Source organism: Paecilomyces variotii (assembly GCF_004022145.1).
Source record: "Paecilomyces variotii strain CBS 101075 chromosome Unknown C8Q69scaffold_7, whole genome shotgun sequence".
In the NCBI taxonomy this organism is placed as follows: domain Eukaryota; kingdom Fungi; phylum Ascomycota; class Eurotiomycetes; order Eurotiales; family Thermoascaceae; genus Paecilomyces; species Paecilomyces variotii.
Window position 1 is genome coordinate 464,841 of NW_021167146.1, and position 26,306 is coordinate 491,146.

A 26,306-nucleotide genomic window follows, 5' to 3' on the forward strand; every position below is an offset into this window, starting at 1 on the left:
ACAGGACGGCCATGCACGGTCCTCGAGCTGAACAACAAGATCGACCACCCAACCAGATCTCTCTTCGGGCTTCCCTCTACGGTTCTGGGCTTGACTGGCTTCGCTAGGCTTACATGTAGAGCCTCACCTCCTGCACTGCACCTAGCTCACCCTTGGTTGCTGGGACAAGGCTGAGCCTATCTAGCGGCTGATTATCCCAGCTGCCTCATGCATGATGTTTCAGGCAGCGACACTGCCCAAGTAACAATCGCTAGACCAGTTCGTCAATCATATCCATTCAGAGCATGGATATAATTGATCGGCATGCCTTTCATATAGTGCTCCCAAGCGAAAGGTTGAATCATCCGTTCACGTTATCATTGTGTTTTCAGATCTTTACTTGGGGCAAACAATGCCCCTTTAGCTAAGTATTATTTCGTAAATGCCAAACAATCTAATCTTGTTTATATATTCAAATTCAAAGAGTTTGTTTTGACTTGTTTGTTTGTTTGTTTGTTTGTTCATCTAATTCCCACTCCGTTAAATACATACTCCCGTGCCACGTCGAAGGTTCTAGCTACTCCATTCTAGGTCCAATTTACCAGTACTTATTTGATTCGTATACAAACATATTGAAATAGGCCCAGTGTCTCCTTCCTGGACATTTCTTTTTGAATTTTATATGCTAGGGACAGGGAGCCTTTTTCACCTGCCTACCTAATTAGGATCTAGTGCACTATATAGAAATATTCATATGAACTAGAAGACACGTCATTGGCAAATAAAACGCTTGTATAACATGATTGTGGCACATCAGTGTAGGCACTTATTATGGACGACATTCCTTCAGTTTGGAAGAATGTATGCCCTAGATCAGTGCATAACCTACGCTATCGTGTATACTCCATCATATCAGGCAACAGCAGGAGCGTCAGCTAACTCTAGCAGACCAAAGCCCATCGCACGCCGACCAGTTTCGCGATTCGGAATCCCGCTTTCTCCCAAGTACCCTTTCAACTTCGTCTCATTGATTCCACCTGGGAAGTCCCCCGGAGGCAAGCCTGCAAGGAAGTTTTCAGCCTGGGACTTTATATACCGAACATTGACAGGTGTCGTCGGAGTTGCTGCAATATACGCCACGCTCGCATCGTGCTTGCCAGCATGTTCAACTTCAACTGCATGGCACATCTTGTATATGTTTCCGTTAGCTCAATATATTTGACTGACGGCCGTGAAGTTTGAACTCACATCACAATGCCACCAAACAGTGTCTCCAGGACGCATTTCTGGGATGTGAACGAGGCAGTCTTCAAGGCGGAGATGAGGGTGTGATGTTCGGCTGAGATATTGGCTGCTCTCCTTGCGGGTGCCAGGAAACCAAGCATTGTCCGGGTTGAAGGACCATTTGGACGCATCCATCACGTCTTCTTGTGGAGGTGTGAAGAATGGACGAAGTAGCAGATATGCTATGACGGTGCCTACATATGGATATAGCAGGAGGCTGCCTTCTCTGGGTCTGGTCCCTGTCAATGCAGTCCATCCCTGAAAGGCTCTGAAGACTGAGGAGTGAGCAGAGCCTTCGAAGGCTGCTTGGTCCGCGTCTTTTCTGGTTGAAAGGTCATAAGCGTCGAATCTTTCCGGGAAGCCAGAGAATATCGAGTCGTAGACCTTTCGATATCCGGCGTCTGCCCAGCGACAGAGACTTCCCGCGTCGATATGCGGACCGAGTCCATAGAAAGGCTTCCCTGGGGGGCGGATTCGCACAGCATCCGCGTACGTTAGCGGATCCGGAGACGTTGTCTGCGATGCATCATGCCAGAAACCATTGAGGATGCGTTGAACGAGTAACTGGTTTGGATGTGCTCGCAGAGCTTGTTGCGTCGGAGACCAGAAGAGTCGGTATACTGATGGGTTATTCGCAGGCCATGCTATTCTGTATCAGTCGCGCTGAATTGACTGTGAATAGATCGCTTCACACACCTTTCAATGAATCCCTGTTCTCGGAAACATATTGCTTCAGATTCTCAAACTGGGCTGTAGCCTCTGCGGCGGGTATAACGTTCCTGATCACGAAGCAGCCGACTTTCTTCAGTTCTTTCACCTTCTCCTCGCTCAAGTCCTGCAGATCATCGAAGTCTAATACCGGAATGACTGAAGAGCCCTTCTCTGATAATATAGCAGTGATTGCTTTGAGGTCATCGCAGGTCTTGAGCCACGCCTTGCGAATGTTTTCTTCCCCATATTCATCTACTATCTGTCTTTTATACTCCTTGAATTCCTCTTCGTCTTCAGGTCGAACGTCTGATGAGGCAAACTCAGGCCATTCCGGCCATGCAGTGAGTGTGGGCATGTTGGCTTGTACTCTTTATCTTCCGACGTTACGGTTCTTTTGGCGGCACGCACATGAGAAAGCAGGAGGACCGGAGAGGTCTCTATTATATGCCTCCCTTGTCTATAACGAGTAACCGATCTTTAATCCCATTTTTGATGTGTTCCACTCCCACAAATCACATTAAACACGACTTATCTTCGGCTGCATCCGCTACCGATCTCAAAGACCAGCAGACAGGGATTAACACCTTATCATTCAGCGGAGTGTCCGACAACTGGCTTAATTTATTATGATCGCACAGTCTAACTTATATCACATAATCTAATCTGATCGATGCGGGCCCGCCGACCTTATATTCCTCTGTATTGTTATCAGAAGCCATGCCCTTATCACTCTGTCTGGAGCTCCTCGTTTACAGTAACCATGTTCGTTCAAGATATGGAATTGATCACGTTGATCACGTTTATTACTTTCTGTCTATACTGCATGCATCACATATCACTCGAAGAGCAAGGGGCTATATTTATAGTCGACAACTATCTCGTTGAAAGATGACAGCTTATACAAGCATTATTTGATACTACAGGACCCTTCTCTTCATTGAAAATGGCCAATACAAGCACAAGACACATATCAGCACTCGTGCCTCGTTCTTCACGTCTACTAGTTGCGCTCCTCATAGGTGCCTGTATGGTGCAATCAACAGTATAAGACGTCCCTCTATCACAAAGCAAATACACAGAATCTAACAGCTATACAGACTTATGGCTACGATGGCTCGATGATGTATGTACATACACACATACATACATACATACAATACATGAACCCAACACATAGAACCCACATCTAACCAGCACAGGAACGGTCTAAACATCCTCCCATCTTATACCGACTACTTCCACCTCAGCAGCGTGACAACGGCACTAAACACGTCAATCGTCATGGTTGGAAACGCCCTCGCCGGAACAATTAATGGATTTCTCTGCGACCGCATCGGAAGACGCTCAACACTACTCGTTGCTGCTATCATCGCGATTATCGGCATCGTGCTGCAGTCTGCCGCGGTAAATATTGCCATGTTCATCGTCGCCAGATGTGTGATTGGATTCGGAACCGGTGTCTCAGCAGCTGCGGCGCCGACGTATCTTGCCGAAACGGTGCCGTATACATGGCGCGCTTTTACGCTTGGGTTGTTTTTTGACTTTTGGTATGTTGGTATGTATGGATATTCATTCCATCGTGTCAGAATACCGTGGTATGATTTCTAATCATGATAATTGATTGATTGATAGGCGCTCTCCTCGCAGCTGGAATCACATATGGTACAGCAAATATCGAATCGACATGGGCTTGGCGGATCCCTTCTATCCTCCAAGCGCTCTTTAGCATTATATGTATCGCCATCCTCCCATTCATTCCCGAGTCCCCACGATGGCTGGTCTATCAGGGTCGTCATCAAGAAGCGCGGGAAGCACTCGCTGCGACACATTCGAATGGAAACGACTCCGATCCCGCTGTCTTAATTGAATTGAAAGAAATCACAGACACGATTGAATGGGAGAAGAATCATGGTGAAAAGCTCAGTATGGTACAGATTGTAAAGTCGAAGTCTAGTAGGAAGAGACTCCTCCTTTCGACTTCCGTTGCGGTATTTTCTATGCTTTCAGGTACGTCTATCTGCGCTTCTATTAGCCAGCACGGCCGGAAACAAACTGACGAAGTAAAAAATAGGAAATAACATCATATCATTCTACCTCGGCGACATGCTCGACCACGCAGGCGTAACCAACTCCACAACTCAACTCGAAATCAACATCATCCTAAACTGTTTCTGCCTCGTGACCAGCATAATCGGCTCTCTATTCGCCGAGAGACTAGGCCGTCGCTTCCTCGCCATCAGCAGCACCACTGCCGTGACGATATTCATCTTCATCATTGGCGTCCTGACAAAAGTATATGGCTCGTCAACAGACACGTCAGGAATCTACGGTACCGTAGCGTCGATCTTTCTCTTTCAGGGCTCGTATAGTTTCGGCTGGACGCCTTTGACCGTGATGTATCCGCCAGAAGTGCTGAATTACTCTATCCGCGCGAATGGAATGGGGGTCTATACGTTTTTCTCGTCGGGTATAGGGTGAGTGTTCCATTTCTTCACTCACTCATTCATTCCATCCTTCCTTAACAAGAGACGTGATTCTACAAGAGAGATACCCTATCTAACTAACAAATACAACCGCAGCCTGCTCGTAACATTCGCCTTTCCAATCGCCCTGGACCGAATCGGCTGGAAGATCTACATGATCAACGGCGCGTGGGATATACTGGAACTTCTGTTCGTGATACTCTTCTGGATCGAAACTAAAGGTAAGACGCTGGAAGAGATCGATGAGGTTATCGATGGGGTTAAGCATTCCGATATGCCGGATTTGGATCTTCTGAAACGAGGAGATGGCATTGAAGCCGCTGTGGAGGTTTTGGAGGGGAGAGAAATTACTAGTGATCGTGTTGACTCAGTGACGATAGATGCAGGGCGAAAAGGGCCGAAGGTGAACTATAAAGAAGCGATGACGAAGAGAACTAATATGTGATTATGACCTGATATGTGATTATTATGATGCTAGCTTATTCTATTCATGTACCGAATTCTATTTTTTCTAATGTGCGATATTTCTGTATACTAATCATGAAATCTCATCTGATCAACACACACTTGAACATCTCCGATGCTTATCATGATCCAACAGATTCAAAAAATCTAGTTATACCCACATTAACACCTCCTTCCCTGATCTACCGCCCACCTCACCATATCCGCAATCGTCCTACTGACGACATCAGTCCTAGGAATCTCATGCCCGCCTCCATGATCAAACACCTTCCTCTTACTAGGCTCACCCAATCCCGCCAACTGCACGCCAGAGAAATACCTCGGATCCTTCGCACCATACACATGAGCCGTAGGGACCTGGATCTGATACGGCCCTGTAATTTCGCTCGTCAACTCATCAAAACTCGGTAATGCAGCGCTATCCAAACCAGCACCCCAGCGCGCGGACCCCTTGCTGAGAATAGCGCTGACATCAGCCTGCTCAGCGAGCGCTTTGCGCGATGCGTGATCCCGCTCCCATGCATCTAGGGAGATGGTGTAGCCCAGTCGCTCGAGTTCTGTGAGCAAGGGTCCGCCACAGATGAAGATGGCCGATTTGAACGGAGGTGGAGAGTTCGGAGACTCTGCCTGATGATGGAGTAACATGTCGGCGCTCACGGAGCAGCCCTGTGAGAATGCCATCACGGCATCGTAAGGGCCTGATTCGGCGATGAGTTGGTTGAGCCAGGCGCGTGTGTGAGCGATGTGCGAGGCGTCTTCGCTTTCCCAGAACGAGTAGTAAGGTCCCGGATAGAATAGATCGATGCCGGCGGCGGGGGTTGAGCGATACGGTGCATCAATAAAATGGAAGTCGACATCGAGATCTTTGAGGTGGGCACGGATTGAAGCTTTCAATTATGGAATAAATTAGCATGCAGTTAAGACTCATCGATGGCTCTAGTTTCCAAGTTCCTATCTACCTCCCCAAGGACTGGCTCATGATATGATTTTCGACCAGAGAAATAAAAAACAGCGACAACTTACATGTCTGCGATTTAAATATCGCACCACTTGTTCCCTTTCCATGAAGACAGAGGATCTTCCGCGTCATCTTCGGATCAGATAATAAAACAAATGTAACTTTCGAAGACGGTCAAGGTGGGGGTGGTGGGGGACAGTTGATCCAAATATAAGCATGTACTATTACTATCTTGTCCCGCTTCTTTTGTAGATACCAAGAAAAAAGAGGGGTTCGTCCAGAAACGAGTCCGATGTCGCCGTAGGCAAGAAGAGTTGTATCTCGACACAAAAAATAATGTCCAGATAAATTCACGATCTAAGTCGAAGGTAACATGAGACCTGCTTCGTCTTACTGGACATATATATCACAGTTAAAGTTCAACGGTTCAGGTCAAGATCGCTTCGTGAAGAAACATAAAAAAAAAAGATTTCCGTCGGACGCCTAAGTAAGTAAGTATTCTTAGCGGCCGATCTTGCGATTGGGGGCGATTCTCGGATCGGTCCTTCTCAGCCGCAACCTGCACGCAATGAGCGGTTCGTTGTATAGCGCATCTGAGCGATAAGCACTGACTGGGTGGGGGGTAGCTTGAAGAATAAGAAAAAGTGTTTAGAACGAAGACAATGCGGCTAGATCTCCGACAGATATATTCAGGCACGTTACACAAGCATACCTAGTTATGCATAATTTAGCATGCATGGACGGACATGCCTTGATCGGCGGTTATCTGTTTGCGGATGCAACGATGTAGTACCATACTCAATTCCCCACGTGGTATCCGGGTGGGAATGCGGTGATTCTTCATGCTCTACTAAGATCGGTCAAGATTAATCAGCAGTCCAAATGCCTCTGTCGATAGGAGGTTAATCTCTGAATCGGTACGCCGTATGCTATTTAGGATTCCTCGCAGGCCTAACATAAATGAGTCTATTTTGATGTACGGGATCGTGTCCCGATTGGATTTTCGACCGAAGAGTTATGCTTCGGAAACATCAAAAATTCATCCGCAATAAACTCCGGAAGGAATAAATAGAGTTATTATATATTCAGATTACTACTATCAATTACACCCCCAAGCGCGGCCATATACTTCCCATATAAACATAAGCGCACTAGTATCAAACAAACCCCCAACAAGTATAACCGGAAGAAAATTCACCTCGTCAAATCAATACTACCACGAAAACGCCTCTTCAAACAAGTCAACCGCCTTCTTCCCCTGAATATCGCGGACGGCTTTCCTCACATCATCACCCATACTTCCTGGCCCGCATACATTCACCGCCATAGCGCCCACTTGCTGCATCGTCTCTCTTTCAATAGTCTGGCCGAAATGCGGCTTGCCCAGGTTGACGGTCAGGGGTACAGTGGGCGGTGCCATGCTAGTCCATGGATTGTCTATGGTGGGGAAGAAGTCGTCTGTGTTGTGATCATGGCCGGTGATGAAGAGGTGGACGGAAAGCGAGAGTGTAGGGGACTGGAAATAGAGATGGGGGTTATGCAGAGTGGAGCCCTTGACGGAAGGGTGTGTTAGGATGGAGCTCATCCAGGGCTGGATCCAGAAGAGGTTCTCTGTTGAAAGGTCAGTTCCAATGTCTATGTAGAGCTTGACGTTGGTGATTACTGGATTACTTACCGACTTTCTTGACGACCCAGATGAGGATGATTTTCCTAGTCGTCACGGTGCGATTCGAGAAGCCGTGGACAAGTTCACGCAGGTGAGACAGAGGGTGAGTGATTCCGATACCGCCCGCGACGAGCAAGACAGTCCCATAAGAGGCAAAGGAATGAACGGCACCTAGATGATGTCAAGAGTTAGAAGAATGCTCTCACGAAGCTCAATTGCATCCGATGAATTGTTCCATACCATAGGGACCCTCAGCCAGTGCTCTGACCCGAATTCTACCTTCAGGCGAGGCCTCCGAAGCCTTGAACATCGCGTTCGTAAATCCATCGCGTCTCTGAATCAAAAAGGAGATCGTTGTCTCCTGCCGAGCACCCAGCAACATTTTTAAGGAGTCACTGGATTCGTTCTTTTCCGGGTAATACGCTCGATCCGTGGAGATCCACGCAGCCGAGAAAGGATGCGATGTCCACAACCCCAAAGCAGGGATATACATATAGATGTGTTGCCCAGCTCTGAAGTTCCACGGGCGTGCCATCTGTAGATCGACTCGAGCCACACAGCCGGACAGTAACTCGATACTAGCGCTTGTGCATCTTCTCCCGCAATTTCGCCAAAGCAGTAGAACAACTCGGGCCAATCTCTGGAAGTCACCGTTAGTACATTGTACGACATGTAGCGTCCTATGAGTATACCTACTTCGAAACCCCAGAGACCCACGGCGGCAAGAAGAACATTCTGAGCCATCAGACCCCGTAGGTGATACCACAAAGCTACAAATGCGACTATAACCAGAATTATATGAAAATGCAGGAAAAATTCGTAAAATGAATGCCGTAATGGTGATACGGCTTGGAAGAATATCACAACGAAAGCAACAACGGCCTGCAAAACGCATTAGCGGATCGGTCATCTTGTCAATTGGATCAAGAATTAAAATTTGATAGACCTACTATAAGTCCATAGAGAAACAAGGGTTCATGTCGAAAAATGTCCAGGATCGCCCCAGAGCCCTCTGCATCCTAGTTAGCTTTTGCGCAGGAATTCTGGAAGAAAACTCCACTTACCACGAGCTGCAACAGCTACCAGAATACCGGTCATATGTACAACAGCCTCGACGCACACAATACGCCCAAGCCAGCGGTGGACGGTGTTGAAAGTATCGAACGATATCCCAGAAAGTGATATGAGAGGATTGTTCCGTCCGGCGGTCAATACCAAAGGCAAGGTATTGAAAATTGCCATGTGTCCAGCTGCATACCTCCATCTGTCCATCGTAAAGTACAAACTAGCAGACCAGTCTACCGTCACGAAAAGAAGAACGCTGTTCAGGCCAATGTAGGAAGACAGCCAAATAATCATCATTCGGGATGGCAGAGTTCCCATGTGGATCTTTCGAAAAATCCGAAATTCTCTGTTGTGGCGGATCCTGAACAGTGGCGCATAGAACAGATGTCGTTTCAACTTTGCCGCAACTATGTTAGGCCTTGCATATATTTCCTGGACATTATCATGGAGCGAGGCGCGCAATCGACGCCGTCGTAGTAGCTGTGTAGAAGCACCACCAAGGGAAAGAAAAACGACCAGTACCGCTAAGACGGCGACTGGGATGGCAAGTATAGGCGTGAGCTCGGGGTAGTCCTCCCCAGCATCATTCTGGTGATGTCTCTGCTGCTGTGCCATCCTTCCAAGAGCCGTGATGGCCCAGGGAAGCCATGGCTATGGAGTCACAGGGACATTTATGCTTTGAAGAGACATATAGATCCATACGAGCATCCATGACCTCACGAGTTACTAAAAGAAGACGATCTTGCCTGTTCAGCTCTACTCCTCAACTATGTCCTCGTGGGGTGACGAAGAGAAGACATCAAGGTTGACTTTGCTAAACCGTTTTTTGATCCCACGGGAGTGCAGGCGTATCTTTTGGAAAAAGATCATCTCTATCATCATCAGGACCAAGGCAATTAGCCATAAACCAATGTTCAGTGGTGATTTCATTGTGCGTTGTGAAGAATGTAATCCGAAAACGATGAGAATGCGGAGTGTGCCTGGTAGTGGTTTGGAATGTAGATGGAGTCCTCCCTGTCGATCACTAATGATCAGCAGCTCATTTGCGCTCAAGTTATCTCTAACAGCAAGAGAAAAAGCTTGAGTCCCAATGGTAAGAGTTTATCTCTGTCATTGCCCAGGTATTAAGACTCTGCCGGTCCTGATCCAGGGGTACACGATTGTGTAAAGGCGGCACGGGGCGGACGGGGAGTACCGAAACCAGTCATGGCCTCCCTTGGAGCCTATCGCCAAGGAATCTCCGGGATTCCCGCTGAGTACTATAATATAATACGTGAGGACGAGATAGATGATGCGAGTTGAACAGGAAAGTCACGTTCAGAGTCGAAGTATCTGCTTTAGTGGTTGAGAGTTCGTGCTTGTAGATCTAGGATGTCATTGGTATTATTCTCAAACAGCATAAGAAGTTCTCAATAGCATCGGTCCGAATGACGACTGACCTGTTTCTCATGATCACGAGTACTATTCATAACAAAGGTTGACGAGCAGATGGTGTAAAGGTAGGACGAATCATGGCAACTTCACGGCTTTGCGTACTCAACTCTGGAATATCTGAGGATGATCAGCGACATTCATACTATTTTTGTGGCGTCAAGTGATGAATGCAGTTCGTCTTACTCAACGGTTACAACGTTCGAAGCTTGTCTAACGTCTCGTCCATCTCCCAGACTACTGTCTGCAGTCGGGAGACCCACTGGGCCTCTTGTTCGATGTATGGCGTTATCAGCGTTTTTCAGCCCTCCTCTCATAGAGCTGCGAGAACCTCGTGGAGATCAGGGGTAAATACCTGCATGCGGCAGACCTTTCGAGCCAAGACTTGGACATGATGGAAACACGCAGCGGGAACGGCAGCCGGGTGAAGCCGCCGGCCGGGGCGCCAGACACGTTGCCCTGTTATTGCTACGACTATCATTTCAGACGTCCAAAAGCGGGCATCTTAGGGACTGGCCTGGGAGGCGCATCTACTAGGACAGTTTCCTGCTCCAAGGACAATGAAATATATCTGGCATCAATTCACCTCTTCGTAAATACTATTAAGTAACTCTCTAGCCGAGAACAGGAAATATTGACCCGTGATATTAAAAGTTCCCGCCCAAGAGTTCATCCGAATTGCGCCCCGTAAACAATTTACCGACACTCAAAACACAAAAAAGCGGAAATGCTTTTATCTTCGTAGCAAAAACACCGGAGTAGGAGAGCTTAGTCCTGGGTAGCGGTAGCCCAGAGCCATAATCGGATCCTCATGTCCATAGGACGAGAGAAATTGTAAAGAGAAACTGTAAGCAAGCGGGGAAGTTCACATGATGGTCGTCATCAACGCAGAACGCCAATCGTAACCACCACAATAAAAGGACACCGTCTTCATATCCGCGTGTCTAATCTGAAAGTGTAAGATAAATCGGAAAGACTGCAGAGACTTTAGTCTCGAGATCACGAGGTCTGCTGGACCTCCTGGCTCTCGTCGGGGACACAGCCCTCTTCTTCCTGACTGATGCTTCCATAGCCAGTGTCATTGCTGCTTAAGCTTTGGCTGCGACTGCGTTTTGCCTCTTGCCGCCCCAGAGCGTAATCTTCACACTCCTGGCGGGACATTCTGCGATGCTTGGCAGCTCTCCGCTTCTTTCGCTCTTCTCTGCGGACATTGCGGAGCTTCTCGCTTTGACTCGTTAGCTGGCCATGTATGTCAACGCCCACACTCTCGCAGACGGCAGCACACTCTGCCTCCACGATCTCAATGATGCCAGAAGTGAACCCGTAGAAAGCAGGATTGTAGGCATGTCGAGCCCAGTACACGAGATCGGATGCGACGCGGCCAAATTGCGGGGCAGTCTTCCCAGAACTCGATCGTCTGCGTGAACTTGGTGGCTCATCATCCGCCTCATCATCAGCGGATGAGGCATTCGATGGAGCCCTAGAAGACGACGAAGATGGTGCTGAGGACGATCCGGAGTCAGAAGAAGAAGGCGAGAGGAGATCTTGATCAGTAGCGACGACATGGAGTATATGATAGATGGCGGCGAAACCCAAAATGGTCAGCTCAACAGGGTCTATAGGAAGCTGGTTAAACCATGTCACCGCTTTGTGCAGTGTCAGGGAAGTTGGCAGCGCAGTATCATCGGTAGCCCTGGCCTTAAAGATAGCGGCAATCATAGCACAACGAACGGCAATCGAAATCTCTTCCCTTACGGAAACGGGTATAGAAGAGTCCAGGAAATTCGAGGCCTGACGTTGTCTATCTCTGGGCGATGGGAGAGCTGCGAGGACCGCACCAATATTCTGGATCCTGTCTTCTTCGAAGAAGACAGCTTTCATAACCAAGGCTCGTGTGTAGGCTGCGGAGGGTCGGGGAGCAATGTTGACGGCCATGCTGATCTTCTTGTAAAGAAGATCACGGCTCTTCTTAGCTGAAGGACCAGCTGAGCTAGCTTCGAAAGATCTCAGCAGGGCACGCTGTAGGATGTGGCTAGACCACCAAGCCGCCAGAGAGTCCAGGGCAGATTGAATTGCCGGGTCTTCGACCACAACGTCGAGCAAAGCTTCATCATCGTCGGCCGCTTCTTGGGTAGGCCGGTTCCAGGTGAGGTTGGCGGCGCGCTGCACGATTGGGTCGATCATCACGTCTTCGCAGTCAACCTGTAGCAATGCGGCTAAATGACTTGGCAGCGCATCCGGGTGATCCTTGGGCAGCCGCTTGTTCATTATCCGGGCCATCTGCCATTGGTAATTCGCCAGGTATCGAGCAACATCGTTGGTCACTTTGAACGTGTACGTACCCGGGTCTCCAACCCTCCAGAGCAGGATGCGGCAGTGCAGTGCCTTGAGCATCATCCTGAGAGGGCTCCGTGGCAAGGTACCGGCGGCAAAGATTGTGAGGACCAGGCGGCTCTTGCTGATTTCTGGATCTCCACCAGCTAGTTGAGCGTCGATGGCGATATCCCATGTCTTCACACGGCCCTTCTCGTCCTCTTCAGTGATGCCAGTGATGTGGGAGTACAACTTCCAGCCGAGAAGGCATCGTAGGCAATATTCAAAACATCGCGAGGTAACTGCGAACCATTCCAGGAAGAATCGGTGGCGGGGCACTCCCACTTGCTGGATGCTTGTTAGCCATGCCTGCTGCCGGAAGTTGAACGGAGATGAGGCATCTGAGTTAGTGGCTGAGGCAGTCTTGAAAAGATTGCGTGGTCGCCTTGGGCGAGAATTGAACAGATAGAGGAAGACGAAAAAGGCACAGCCAACGACAAACGTTGCCGTCAGAAGAAAGTGAAGGATGGCCCTGACATGCCACGAATTCAAAGACGAGCTCAGCAGTGCGTGAATGTATCGAACTGAGGAAAAATCCAGTTGGTTCCAAAGACCCATCGGTACTGCCAGCAGACCTTTCTCAGTCGACTCGGTCTTTTTCTCGGGGCTCATCGTCTCCAAGACCATAAGACCAGCTAGAGCACCGACCATGTACTTGTTGGGAAACACGGAGCGCCTGCGCCCATCCCCGCCGTATTCGTTTCCTTGATTGCGGTATTGTATGTAAGACTCGGCGTAGTGACCCTGTTGTGCCGACGAGGCTCTCATCTTCTTGATGTAGTCCGGGACCTTGATGAGTCCCTCCGGAGGGTTGAGTGAACTGGAGGGCGTCTCATGCGAGATTTCCTCTGTGTGTGAGAACACGCTGGGGGATGATCCCGAGCCTGATTCCGTTGACACGGTGCAATTGCTGGGTGAGGACGCAGACGCTACCGAGGTGACGCTCTGGTCCAAAGCTTTGTCGAGCTGCCGCAGACGGGTCTTCAGGGCCATGTTTTCTTCGTCCAGGCGCTTGTTCCGCAGCTCTAGATGATGGATATACTCCGTGGCCTTCGAAAGGATGGAAGCTTTGTTCAGCTTGTTTGCCGGCGTCACTCCCTCCGCGTCGTCATCGTCGGGGGAGTTGCCGTGAGACTGTTTCGACAGCACCCGTAGACTGGGAACGCTGTCTCTTAATTCAGCAATCTTCTCGTTGAGATTGGCACGATATCGCTTCTCGATCACATTGTGGGATCGCTTCTTGGAGGGCATCTTCTTGCTCTCCTGGGCGTGGTCATCCACCGTGGAGCCGTCTTCATCGCTCGTCGACTTGCGCTTCCGGTTTGCGGGAACGCTATCAGGTGGCGACATACTCATCGACGACTGCTTCTCGAATCCTAGAGGCTGGCCATAGTTGGAGGTAATGGAGGGCATCCGACCCCGGGGCGCACCCAAGACGGGTTCGAACGGGCGATCCAGAGAACTGAAAGCCGTCCCCGGCGAGAAATCAGCCGCCGCCGTACTGCCCTGAGAGTTGACCCGTGAAGCTGACGACATGGAAGACAGATCAAAGGTTGGATTGGGGTTCGAGGACTCATTCACGTGATCCGGTAGGTGGTTGAAGGTCTGGTCATCCCACCTCATCCATTGACTCCAGTCCTGGTCGAAATCCTCTCTGATCGAGTCGAGAAAGGCCATGTCTGCCGACTGCGATTCTCGTTTCATGGTCTGTCGTGCGGATGGGTTGCGCACCCCATCCATACCTGGCATGGGCATCATCGGACGTGGCTGCCTGAGGCGGTGATGTTTTTGGTCGACCACGACTCAGCGACACATCCGTGGAGTTCGATTAGTTCGTTGACCTGCACAGTTCAGTCGACTGACATATGGGCGCCGCAATTTGCTTGTTTGCCACGTCAACAATGGCTTCAGTGACTTGTCGAAGACGAAGATAGCCCTTGAACTTGAGAGATCCGGCTGCCTGGATGCAATGCCTGACGTGACCAGGGGAAGTTGATTGATCTAACGACTCCGGTCGGGGACGTCCACGCTGAAGTACGACGATCGGAAGGCGACCCGCCGAGACAGCAGGTCACTAACTTGATTGGGATTGGGGGGTTGATCGCGTCCAGGTGTTCTTTTGACCGTTCGACTGTTGCTGACAACGGGCGGTGGCCAGAAAGAATGGCGTGGTCAATGAAGAAGGAGGCTGTTGTTGGTGGCTGCTGAGCACAACTGGAATGATATAAAAGCAGTCTCCAGGAGGGATGGCAGCGGCAATGAATGATCTGTTGGTGCCGGATGCTTCCCGATCAGGCACAGGTAGATTGGATCCCGTGTCTACGCGTTGAGAGCAGGATGTCTAGAAGACGTCTCAAAAGGTGTTGTGGATACAGAGACGACCATAATAATGCAGAGAAGGAAAGGAAAGCCACGGCGTCCTCCGCTGTCCAGGGAGAGAACTGCGAACTAACAAATTAACCTGTCATTGTCTTTTCTTTCCCTTCTTTGACGTTCTTCTTTTTTATCGTATGATCGCGGGTGTTGGTGCTCCGGCTGGCCCTTAGCGAGCCTGTATCCAAATCGGTATCTGTATTACCGTCCCTCTCCCACGGTTATCCCCCGCAAAGTGAAGGTTGATGTGCGGGCGATCCTGCCAACGGCCATGCAGACCCGTTTTATTACCGTACCGGCCTTTACCATGTTACCATGTCGATGTGTCCCAGGCAAGTCGAATCGACCTGGATGGCTCGAGACCCCGTGATGTTTCGGCGGCCAACGACTCGCCAGTTCGATTTGCACAAGCTCGTCCAGCCCGAAACACTCGTCAGCCAGAGCAAACCTCCTTGCTGACGTTCATCACATCGCTCACTGGCTGTCGACGCTATCTGAAGAGCTGCAGGTGAGCAAGGAGTCGAGATGGAGGTAAGCGCATGCTTGGTATCCAGCATCAAACTGTCCCTCTCACAAGTCCATCCGAGTGTTTGCCGATCAGCCACCAGCGGCACCACCGTTTTTAGAGGGCCAACGGTCGTTCTGGGCCTTGATAGACCGCTTTCTGACTGCATTCTTCTCGAAAATATAATCCCGGCTTTGTCCCTTTGATATTCTTGTCAACGCAGGTATCGTGCCTTTTAAGCAGCCATATAATCTAGCCCAACAGTCTACCTCGACAGTCTAAGTACGTCTAGAGACCATCGAGGAGACCACCATGATAGTTCTTTCCTACGATCTCTTTAATTGTCGCAAGAAGCATCTCTAACCATAGCGGCTCTTGTCACCGTCGAGGGTGGACTCTCGGATGTATTGAACACGACTCCCCGCGATCATAAGATGCCTGCTCCTGTCACATCCACATCCATGTCGTCGGGCGGCTCCGTCATGCAGTCCGTCTCGGGCGAGACTGTTCACTAACGCTCGATCTGGCAGATATTTGACATTGACACCCATTGTCTGCAAGGACCCCAGTGGTTCTCCTAACCTCGACAGATCCTGCCCCAGGATAGATATTCAATCCATGTTCACTGCCACGCTTGTTGTGGACCGGCCACGAGCATAAATCGATCCACCGTTGCCCTCCCTTGCTCCATATGGGTGTTTCTTTTCCTCGAAGTCGCTGCCCAAGTAGTAGTATTGCCATTACCAGTACGGAGAGACAGTCATCATCATTGCCGACTATACTTCCCGCCGCGGGGCATGACTGTTCCACATTATCTGGAGTGCAGACCACTCCATGACGGTCAAAAGGTCATAAGAGACTCTGGCCTATACCTGATAGATCATAGAACAGATATTATTCACCTGTCATGTCTGCTGCCTAATTTGGCAACTGGTTCCGAGACGCTGACGGCCACTGGAATGCAAATATTATTGCTCAAGCATTATTATTATTATCTCCATACAGGATGATACAATAACTGCAAAAAATATTCCAATATGGTCCTGAGATTGTCTCTTGGCAGCTGTGTGCGACACACTATGGAGTCTCTAACTGAATTGCGGGTCCTGCAGATACATCCGCTGTCACTCCGTAAATACCGTCGATACTAATAACTAAATGCCATTATGATCTAGACTACTACATAGGCACATGTTTCTTCGGTAAAAGCCCGGACCCTCCGTTCTCATTCGGGATCTCTCCCGTCGGCTCGTCTGTACGCACATGATACCGAATGATGTCGGGAAATTTGTCCCGCTATTGAGCCTTCAAAGTCAAAGTTTACTAGGCCACTTCGTTACCATTTTTATAGCTAGAATGAATTGACTCTTCCTCTTCTAACTTTACCATCATGCTGACGATTACTGATTTCACTAACTATTGAGTGTTTGGATCCCGGTTTACTCCGACACATGCGAAGGGTTTAGCCCTACTAAGTACGCAGGGTTTGATCCGGACTCAGAGACATCAGTCGACGGGTCTTTCATATTAGCTTTATGGAAAGCCATGCATTGTCATCGCACTGTAAATAAAATGTAAAAACATTCACGAGACAATTAGAATATACAGTACATACCTATTAAGCGGTACTGGAATATATATTAACGAACAACAAATATGAGGAATGACAGCTGAGATCATGGTGTCAATGTGTATTTGTATTTTGATAGCCAACACGTATTGGGACACATATATATATAGATGATAAACAGCTACCAAGAAACATGTGTAGATTCAGCATCAACTAGTTAATAAAATCAACCGATTTCAGAGCTCTTCTTCATACCTTCTCAAGAACCCATAGTCCTCTTCCCAACTTATAAAAGTTGTTTAACCTACAACCTCAATATGCACAGCATTCTCTTCTTTCTCCTTCGCTCCAACTTTAAAAACTCAGATTGATATTCTCCCCTCTCTTCATCGCACGCTGCGGCTCCCTCGTCTTCGTAACAGCGACATATCCTCGCTTATGAAACACAAATCCACCATCTCCAGCGTGAAACCAGCTGTAGAATACACCAGCTGAACACAGCTAAGATTAAAGACGCCGAAGATAAGGAACAGCTTCCAGGGGATATTAATAATGTCGGTTAGGACGACTTCAGTAATGACGAAGCAGAAGAGCCAGAGCGTTGCGGTTTCGAGGCCTGTTCCTTAGATCGGTATTCGAGCGGGAGGATCTCGGGGTTGTAGGTATTGTAAATATATGTAGTTGTTAGCACTATAGTCACTTGTATCTCATTTTTCGCAAGAGTGAAAAGAAAGGGGGATGGAAACGTACCCAGACTCCGCCCATGTAAGAGGCCTGATACGCGAATATCATAATCCCAGCAACGATGCGGGACGCATATGTATCAACAGCAGGCATAAATAGCAGCCAGGATGAACATGATGGCCATGCCCGTTGCAGAGAGCTTGAACGGCATCGTTGACCCCCGAGCTCAATTAAGAACCAGGATCCTGAAAGACGCGACCGGAAAGAAACAAGACTTGAAGGAAGCCAGACATCAACAGTGCCAGATGTCTGGATATTGCGATCGAGGTTTCGACTCTTTGGATTCTTTAGTTCACACTTATCGTACGATATTCGTGGTGGCGTGTCACGGGACTGGACTTTACGTGTAGTAACTAAGTCGTGTAGTAACTATTTAGACTAATCGATGTACTGCCGCTGAGATCCTGTCTGAGACTGACCACACACGCCGTGGCTACTCTTCGTCGCACTTGATATGGTCTTTCTTGAACAGATCTCGCCATCCCTTTTGCGCTGTTTTCTCCAATTCACTCGCCTGCTGAACCGGAGCGGCATCAGCAGAAATCACAGATAGCTCTACATGAAAGTCTACTTAGTTTCTGAAGAATATCAGAAGCCTCTTCGTCGCGTTCCTTCATCAGTAACCACCTTGGTGCTAACGCAAATAATTAGCAAGTTCCAGGACTACTTTTCCCCTTTCGTTTCTTCGTATGGGATAGACAAGCATTCCAGAATGAAGAAAAGCATCGTGCTCGACACGAGAGCAAGAAAAGCTTGAAAGGGCATCGAGAGCTTCCAGGAGAATGAAGAAGACGTGTAGGTACTTGTCCATATTCGAGTCAAGACGCAATAATCTGACCCAGAACGAAGAAAGCTCAATGAACACGCACCAACATCCCGCGGACTATAGGGGCGGCGTTTCAGACTGCTAGATGATAGTATTGCTGGTGATCAGACCCATCTTATCCCAGCCACGATGCGACCTACGAGTAACTGAGCAACACTAACTGGAACATTGGAAGATGGACCGATGCACATGGGAACGGTAAAGTAGTGAGCCATGGGTCATCTTGATACGTCCTTGTCGCTGCGGATGTGGTTAGAGACCCATGAAACATCCCAGGATAAAGACGGCTGTTATTGTTTTTTTGCATACTGATCGAGGTCGAATGTGTTTACAAAGCTGGGTGCTGTTAGGATCGATCCCATAACGCCATCGTCATGTCCTGTCAGAAAAGATTAGGTTCGTATATTCATATTTTGCTTGGTTAAGTCGTGATACTGAATAAAATGAATGCTGTGCCACTGCTGACCGTTATGCCGACCAGAAGGCTTTTGCCTGTCAACCTAGATACGGCCTTCTACTATAATTTCTAGATAATCAACTCCTTCTGTATCTACAGATTACTGCGCACTAGTCAGTCTGCCATTGACCGCTGTCAGAATCACATAGAGCGTTTCCACCGTTGGTATATCCATGCCAAGTTCTCGAGCTTTCTTCACAGGCGTTCCCAAAATAACATCCACTTCCATCGGCCTCCCATTCTTATAGTCCGTCTGCATGCTACTTCCGATTCCCGGCATAGCCATGATCTTATCGATGAGCGTATCTACAAGAGAATGCTCGATCGGAACGCCTAATCTTCGCGCTACGTCAATGACCTCTGTCATCAGACGTCGCGTCAGAGGTAATGCATCAGGCGATGAACCCAGCCATGACTTGGTGTCGAGAAGGGTCAGAGTAGTGAGAGTATTCCAGGCTGCATTCCATACTACCTTTTCCCACCGCTGGACTTGGATGTTGGGGACAACTTGGAACACCGTCTTTCCGTGCGTTAGCAAGCTAGCAAATTCGTCCAACCGTCGTTTCTCGAGGTCTGGATCAAGGTTTTTATTCGGGAAGAGTCCCATCTGCATGTCCTCGGACTTTGTGTGCGCCACAATTCCAGGTGAGGTTTGTGTCGCTCCAACCCAGGTCTGCATTGTATAGTATTAATTAGAATTATCACGAACAGAGACATGGAGTAAAAACTTACAACGCAGGATAGGATTGTGCATTTTGGAAATGCTTCTCGGAATGCGTCTTCATTTCCAACCTTTAATGACGTTAGAAATATCCCTAATAGCTCTCTCTCTTAAACACTAACCCCATTTTGAATAATGACAATTGTTGTCTTTGACGTGTCCACAGCCGAAACCAACTGTTTCGGTACATGATCCTGCTGAATAGCTTTGTGGCAGCAGACGATATAGTCGAAAGACTGTCCTGCCTCTGCCGCGTTTTTCACAACTGAGAAAATGAATCAGCAGATCAAGATTTCCATATGATATATAGGATCCCAAACCTTTACAGGGACGAACCACATGCTCCCCATGATTCTGACTCTTGATAACTATCCCCTGATAAATCAATTAGTTATATACACTCAAAGCGTCACCGAATACACTAGGTAGCTTGAGGTTAAACTCCATACATTCATCTTAACAGCATCATAATTCGACCTAGCGACGACCGTCAGCCGGACATTTTGCGACCGGCTCAAGATGAATGCGTAGAAGGAGCCGATTCTATTTTAAGAAGTAAGTAGGTAAGCACTTGATCATGGTATTTTCGTCTTCTAGGAAACGCAAATAGTTAGACCCCGCTTACTTACGCCCCAAGTCCGTAGAGTAATACATCCACCGTTTTGGTCGTCATAATGGTGAGGTTGGGCTTATAGTTTTGATCTATCTACTGCGATTATTCTTGGCTGTTTGTGTGAAAATAAATTGCAGCGTCGTGAGTAATACACGTCCCATGGGGATAAGTACTGTAATGGACAAACCCCCGCACATTTCTCCGGATTTAACCAAGTACCTACGTAGGGCAGCTCGGAGAAATACCGAAATCTGAGGTCCGCTACTTAAGCCACGGAGCGAGATCATTCCATAAGCATAGCATTAATGATATGAGTACGTATGAATATACCGTTGCGAGGTAATTTTCCCACACCAAAATCTACCGTCTTGTCTATTGGTCCAAGTATGTATGTACAAGGGCTTATTTCCTAAGCAGTACTGGTAGGTAGCATGTGAAGCTCTATCGCACAAGGAGTTCAATAGTGCATCTAGCTTGTCATGTATGACAAAGTCTACGATGTGACAAACCTTTCGAACGGAAACCCGGGAGGTATATACAAAGGTTCTTCTACAAGCAGCCGGACGTAATTCAACACCGGATTTTGAATCTGTACATACATAAATGCAAAGTCGTACTTGTTAATATCATCGCAAACAGCGCGCAGGCTCCTATGCTGACGCTTGCTGGAGATTCGAAAGTACGTGCACACCATAGCTCATTAGAGGTCAGATACAAATATTCGTCGACGGCGGCATTTGTCAAGGCACAGATACTATCCTCAAGGCACTTGCATTAGCTAAGGCGAGCCAGAATGAATGTACATGTCGATGTCAGTAATATTGTAAACGATAATAATAAATTTTGGAAGAACATGTAATATAGCTAGTAGTTACTAATGGCTGTTGGGTTGCAAAGGAATCCCTGTCGTGATAAGCCAAAATGACTTTAACTACAGTAGTAGCTCCAAAGCTTTGTGCGGGGAATCAAGCCTGCATTAGTTACCCCGGTTCTTTGGCCACATCGCAAGGACCGGATTGTAGTTAAGTTAATAAGCGGACAGCGGCAGTCCAGGAATACAAAGGTGCACATGCTAATACTATCTATGATTGATGGAAGAATATCATTCGCATCCCCCCACGATCATCCTGTACGGTCGTAACTTACCTCGAGTGAATCATCATACAGCCTGCAGTTGCAGTTGCAGTTGCAGTAGCAGCAGTAGTAATGATAATAAGCATCGATTCCGACCCGATCTGTAATGGTTGTAGAATGGTCGTAATGGCAGTCTAATCCCTTACTCCCTCGGCCCCAGCTCGAAAGTGAACTGCTTCAAATGAGGTGACACCCTCCAGCGTGCAAAGAGCTGCCCATTTTCCACCAAGATCTGTCGTAGCATCTCCCCCCTCTCCTCTGCACCAGGCCACACGCCCTGCCATCCACGTACATACGGCTTCATGATCCCCAAGGCCTCTTTGACCCAGGTGCCTGCCCTCTCCGGGCCAATTCTCCCCTTCTGCACCATCCGCCTCTCCAGCTCCTCCAGGAAAGACTCCCTCTCCTGCCCGTTCTTCACCGCAGCCTGCATGACGGCCAGTAGGATATGTGACCGGATTGACAAGTCCAACTCATCCAGCTCGATTCCTTCGGGTCCTAGTCCTAGTTCAACTGTCTCCTCCACCGCAACAGCGGCGAGGAACTCCACCTCCTCCTCACTCCCAAGCTCTTCCTCCCACCCCCTCCACCAAGCCTGCTCTCCAATCCCTCCATCCGGCAACCCACACCACACCACCGGCTCCGACTCGCCATCTTCCTCCACCTCCTCCTTCTCCGATACCTGTGCGAGGTACTCTGCTTCCAACCCGTGTATATCATACTTTCCCTGCGCGACCAATATCCCAAAGCTATTGAGCCCCCATGCTTCCCGGGACGGTACCTTCGCCAGACGAGATGGAGATGGATCAGGAGGAGTAAAATAGTCCAGCCAGAAGCGCGCATGGGATTCCGAAGCAGGTGGTGGTGCGCTGGGGCAGGCCGTGTGCAGACGTGTCATGGTTGCCTCCAGCGTGCGGAGGGCGACTGCAGTCAGAGTCTCCCCTGGCAGAAAGGGCTGCCTGTAACGCGTGCACCCCACCGTGTAGGCCCAGCGGGGGAGTTTCAGGACGTGTCCAGATACCGGACGACGGCGCGGCTGGCATAGCGGCGAGGAGGAGTCCGGGAGGTCCTGGAGGTCGGGCGGGCGGTAGAAGCATGCGGTGGTGCGCTGGCTGAGGTAGGGGATAGAGTAGTAGGAGCGCCAGGCGGAGGAGTGCAGGAGGTCGTAGTGAGCTGTATAGAAGGCAGGGAAATCAGAGAAGGAGGGGAAGTCATCTTCTAGTTGAGAGGAATAGCGGTAGATGGCTGCTGCCAGCTGTGCGAGGTAGAATATATCCAGGGTACTGTTTATTTATGATTATTATTTATTTATTTTATACAGTGCTATTAGGGATTACCATAAATAGTAGTACCATAGGATAGTTTTTAGCTTACCGGTTAAAGCGCAACTCGCCCTCACCAAAGGACCAGCCATGCGCGTGCAGCTTCTCGACAACATCAAACACCCCGTTGCCCGTCCACAGCCCCTCGTCCAGATAGATGAATGCGATGCGCAAGACATCCTCATGGCAGGCCACTGGCACGATGCCGCCTTCAACGTTGGCCAGGAATTCTTCAGCGCTCATCGTAGCGCTCATGGCAGTTGAAATTGGGGAAGAGAATCTAGATATCCGATCCCGAATCAGGATGGACTGGGTTCGAGACGCAGTTAGTTAGTTGTTGGGATACCAAGTTGGATGTTTTTCATATGCGCGTGGTGAGCATCCGATCACGTGACTTGATCGATAGATTCTCAGAACGCCGCAGAAGATAATAATAGATCCTGGAGGCAGGCAGGTTACAGATAACCGTGGCTTGTTTTGAAGCCATTGTTAAACTTACTCGTGCGATACTGGAAAAGATAGAGGAAGCTCCTTTGGGCAAACAACGGGCACACATGACGAGTAAGTAACTACGGCAACAACTGTCTCCGCAACCGTGAAAGTTCCATGTTTCAGGAATGGAAAGCCTGCCTCAACGAAGCTGCGTTTATCTTCTGTGATTGTCAGCTAGCGAAATATTCTCTATTTTCCCGTGCCACTCCATTTCTATCGTGGTTCATCATGGAGTTACCACTTCGGCGGGCGTGTTATGGCAATCCGGTAACCCATACACTTGAGCCGTTGAGGTTCGATCCGGAATACGAAATATATTTTCGTCATCCCGCCTTTCCAGACTCTCATGACATCTTGATCATTATTCCAGGTCTTGACCATCCTGATGGCGGAATACACCACCAAACGGCGCTAGACGCGTGTGCGGTGCTCGCAAATAATCGATATGACGGATGGTTCACCGAGGATAGAGAGGGGACCGTTCGTGTCAAGATCCCGCTCGATGGCATTCTCCAGAAGAAGAACTATTACTTTCAGGTCTCCGATAATTACCAAGGTAGGAATCAAATCTCCTTCTTCCCGTACCTAAGCTGAGTGACTCTCAGATGTGTATCCTATTGTTCCAAGCTTCGAAGACTGGGCATTTCCTCACGGCAATCTTCCACGGGCATGGAATCTTGATATCCCCAGGACTGCAGATCATCCGACTCCAAGGCAGAGCACATTGATAGACGCAATCCTCTCACGAGACATCCGATGTCGTGTGACAAATCACATCGAAGGAACGGAGTGTGCTCATTTGATCCCTCGAAATCAAAGTAGTTGGTTTCAGAGAAACATGATGGCCCGATATGGGAAAACCCCTAGGCCAGGCTCAGAACCCATCGACAATCCTCGCAATGTGATTCTTCTACGGTCAGATATACACACATCATTCGACTACAGACGATTCACATTCGTTCCCAAGCCCCGGTGTACCGCTTCAACTGATCTTAGAGATGGGGGAAATGAAGCCAGAGCATATGCTATTCATATCTTTTGTTCTCCCGATCCTCACGAACTGACATCACTCTACCACAATGTCACCCTACAACTTCTCACGGGCGTGGCTCCGGAGTACCTGTTCGCCCGTTTTGCGTGGACCATCTTTCAGTTTATCCCAATTTTCGTCCAAGCTGGTGTACCACGTCGGATCGCTCTGTACGAACCTGCTACGAGCTTGACGAGCTCTGTTCCGAGGACGGAACCTTTGATTAAGACGCTTAGCGGAGAGGAATGCCGCCTTTTGCCGCTTCATAATAAGTCAGGGAGCTCCAGCCCCAAGAAACGAAAGCCAGAAGACGAGGAGACCGGAAGTACAGACATGAACTGTGAACGGGGCCGTCAGCGTAAGGTGGGAAGATATGTGGATATACCAACGAAGACATCAATGGGGTCATCATTCGAATCGGACGCGGCGACTGACGGGCCATGGTTTCCGGAGTCGCCATCAGGATCTACTGAGGACACTGATCTATCTGAACTCGATCCATATGACAAAGACAATTCGACTCGTCATAGATCAAGTCTTTACCATGAAATCTCTCGGCAGGCCTTCAATCAATAGCGGTAAGAGTCAGGTTTCGTACGGCAAAGCACTTTATACAGACAACTCGCCTACCGTGGTGAGTCTACCTTTCAGTTGGCCACCTCAGTTGTATCCTACGGCCTTCCTCTTTCAGTATCCTCACCGGTTAGTCTCTGACTACTGATTCCTTCCAACTCGCGCTTCCCCTACGAATCCGTCCCCAGCCCCCAGCCCGGCAGGGATGGCAGACCCCAATCTACATCGCCCATCTTGCCAATCTGGTCGTTGGCATCGGTGCCCCGCTCGGCACACTGCGCGAAATACAGCTCACCGGTATCAACAAGGGCGGGCGGGATCAACGCCTGATCCTTTTCCTCATGGCTAAGCACCTTGGAGAAGAGCACAGTGTTGTTGGCCGTCATGGACGCGTCCAGGTATGTGAGGAAGCGTGCGCGGTTCGCCTCTGCGGTCCAATGCGTCAGCATTAACAGTACATCCAAAATGGAAGAAGCCAGGTAAAAAAAAAAAAAAAAAAAAAGAATACACGTACTCCATCGTGGCGTCCACAGCATCAGCGGCTTGCACTTATCCGGATTCTTCTCTTTGTCCTCCGGGAACTCGAACGACTTCGGGATCCAGGCCTTTTTCCAGCCGTCCCATACGTCGGCGTCGATCGTCGCCACGCAGTCCCAAGGGGCGCCATCTTCGGGGTTCCATTCGGGAAAGTCCTGGAACCGGGGCGAGATGTAGGTGCCCTGGCCGAGCTGGCGGGCCCCTTTGCCTAGGGACTGCACGGCTTTGCCTTTGTTTTCGTAGATGGCGTCGGCTTCAGCCTGGGATGTGGTTTGATTTGGTTGGCTGGGTTACGGAGCATATGGGATGGAATAGAAAACATGGGATGGAATAGAGGATATGAGAGATGGAGTAGAAAATATGGGATGGAATAGAGAATATGAGATGGAATAGAGGCTATAAGATGAAATGCGGGGGACAGACCTTTGAGACGATGCGGTATCCAATGTGTTTTCTTGCCCCGTCGCGTTTGTGCAATTGAACCCCGGGGCCTTCCAGGGGAATGGCTGCAACGGAGGCAGCGAGCGCCAGGAGCGCCCAGAACTTCATGATGCGATTTCTGGTGAAAGATGGGAAGGGGGAAGGGGGAATGGGGTGGGAGGACAAAAGAGGGACTATCTACTATCTGCATACCATAGTAGAACGCTCTCTCGGAACTACCCGAACCGGCCCCCACCGAGCCAGACCCTGCCGAGAGGTTACATCAGATTAGATTATGGCTTGGCAGGGGCTTGGCACGAGTTAAAAGTGCAATTGGCCAATAACGTGTCACGCACAAGCCACACCCGTCGCATGATTACCCGCTTACTGTGGGGATCACCCGACATCGGGACGCGAGATCCGTGGGGGCCGTATTTTTGGTATTTTTCGTATCTTTCGTACAAGCTCTGCTATCTAACACACTTGCCTAAGGAGTTCCTACATATAACAGTTAGATTTACTCCTGAATCAGCAAGCAGTTGCTAGCTTCCTGATGCTAAGATCGAGCCTCCCA

The 26,306-nt window shown here is 49.1% G+C and overlaps 9 protein-coding genes across 9 annotated transcripts; 2 read left to right on the forward strand and 7 right to left on the reverse strand.

Annotated features, from left to right (window-relative positions):
* Positions 1-532: 532 nt before the first annotated feature.
* On the reverse strand, positions 533-2,441 carry C8Q69DRAFT_292600 (hypothetical protein). Its single transcript, XM_028627039.1, has 3 exons — positions 1,960-2,441; positions 1,228-1,907; positions 533-1,167 (listed from the first exon to the last, which is right to left on the reverse strand). The coding sequence occupies exons 1-3, from the start codon at positions 2,327-2,329 to the stop codon at positions 892-894; spliced, it is 1,326 nt and encodes a 441-aa protein (XP_028484089.1). The 5' UTR covers positions 2,330-2,441; the 3' UTR covers positions 533-891.
* A 727-nt stretch (positions 2,442-3,168) lies between these two features.
* On the forward strand, positions 3,169-4,948 carry C8Q69DRAFT_470213 (MFS sugar transporter-like protein). Its single transcript, XM_028630820.1, has 4 exons — positions 3,169-3,529; positions 3,607-3,981; positions 4,046-4,448; positions 4,554-4,948. Exons 1-4 carry the CDS (start codon positions 3,256-3,258, stop codon positions 4,900-4,902), a joined length of 1,401 nt encoding a protein of 466 aa, XP_028484090.1. The 5' UTR covers positions 3,169-3,255; the 3' UTR covers positions 4,903-4,948.
* On the reverse strand, positions 4,948-6,270 carry C8Q69DRAFT_292738 (putative EF-hand calcium-binding domain protein). The gene is made up of 3 exons (XM_028627043.1): positions 5,946-6,270; positions 5,084-5,809; positions 4,948-4,991 (listed from the first exon to the last, which is right to left on the reverse strand). Exons 1-2 carry the CDS (start codon positions 6,010-6,012, stop codon positions 5,085-5,087), a joined length of 792 nt encoding a protein of 263 aa, XP_028484091.1. The 5' UTR covers positions 6,013-6,270; the 3' UTR covers positions 4,948-4,991; position 5,084.
* Positions 6,271-6,896: 626 nt separating this feature from the next.
* Positions 6,897-9,637, reverse strand: C8Q69DRAFT_292776 (putative ferric-chelate reductase). Its single transcript, XM_028627044.1, has 6 exons — positions 8,611-9,637; positions 8,497-8,558; positions 8,243-8,428; positions 7,787-8,186; positions 7,556-7,717; positions 6,897-7,491 (listed from the first exon to the last, which is right to left on the reverse strand). Exons 1-6 carry the CDS (start codon positions 9,224-9,226, stop codon positions 7,094-7,096), a joined length of 1,824 nt encoding a protein of 607 aa, XP_028484092.1. The 5' UTR covers positions 9,227-9,637; the 3' UTR covers positions 6,897-7,093.
* Positions 9,638-10,593: 956 nt separating this feature from the next.
* Positions 10,594-14,119, reverse strand: C8Q69DRAFT_492249 (hypothetical protein; the record flags this gene model as incomplete). The annotated part of the gene is made up of 2 exons (XM_028632165.1): positions 10,594-11,099; positions 11,190-14,119. 2 exons carry the CDS (start codon positions 14,117-14,119, stop codon positions 11,042-11,044), a joined length of 2,988 nt encoding a protein of 995 aa, XP_028484093.1. The 3' UTR covers positions 10,594-11,041.
* A 4,722-nt stretch (positions 14,120-18,841) lies between these two features.
* C8Q69DRAFT_292852 (2-dehydropantoate 2-reductase) lies at positions 18,842-20,399 on the reverse strand. The gene is made up of 6 exons (XM_028627045.1): positions 20,241-20,399; positions 20,061-20,154; positions 19,932-19,986; positions 19,734-19,876; positions 19,623-19,682; positions 18,842-19,563 (listed from the first exon to the last, which is right to left on the reverse strand). Exons 1-6 carry the CDS (start codon positions 20,282-20,284, stop codon positions 18,991-18,993), a joined length of 969 nt encoding a protein of 322 aa, XP_028484094.1. The 5' UTR covers positions 20,285-20,399; the 3' UTR covers positions 18,842-18,990.
* Positions 20,400-21,040: 641 nt separating this feature from the next.
* Positions 21,041-23,110, reverse strand: C8Q69DRAFT_292968 (hypothetical protein). Its single transcript, XM_028627047.1, has 3 exons — positions 22,733-23,110; positions 21,371-22,641; positions 21,041-21,306 (listed from the first exon to the last, which is right to left on the reverse strand). Exons 1-2 carry the CDS (start codon positions 22,933-22,935, stop codon positions 21,501-21,503), a joined length of 1,344 nt encoding a protein of 447 aa, XP_028484095.1. The 5' UTR covers positions 22,936-23,110; the 3' UTR covers positions 21,041-21,306; positions 21,371-21,500.
* A 290-nt stretch (positions 23,111-23,400) lies between these two features.
* C8Q69DRAFT_445386 (hypothetical protein) lies at positions 23,401-24,636 on the forward strand (the record flags this gene model as incomplete). The annotated part of the gene is made up of 3 exons (XM_028629060.1): positions 23,401-23,728; positions 23,778-24,560; positions 24,596-24,636. 3 exons carry the CDS (start codon positions 23,401-23,403, stop codon positions 24,634-24,636), a joined length of 1,152 nt encoding a protein of 383 aa, XP_028484096.1.
* A 309-nt stretch (positions 24,637-24,945) lies between these two features.
* C8Q69DRAFT_445387 (hypothetical protein) lies at positions 24,946-25,861 on the reverse strand (the record flags this gene model as incomplete). The annotated part of the gene is made up of 3 exons (XM_028629061.1): positions 24,946-25,202; positions 25,290-25,572; positions 25,736-25,861. 3 exons carry the CDS (start codon positions 25,859-25,861, stop codon positions 24,946-24,948), a joined length of 666 nt encoding a protein of 221 aa, XP_028484097.1.
* Positions 25,862-26,306: the final 445 nt, after the last annotated feature.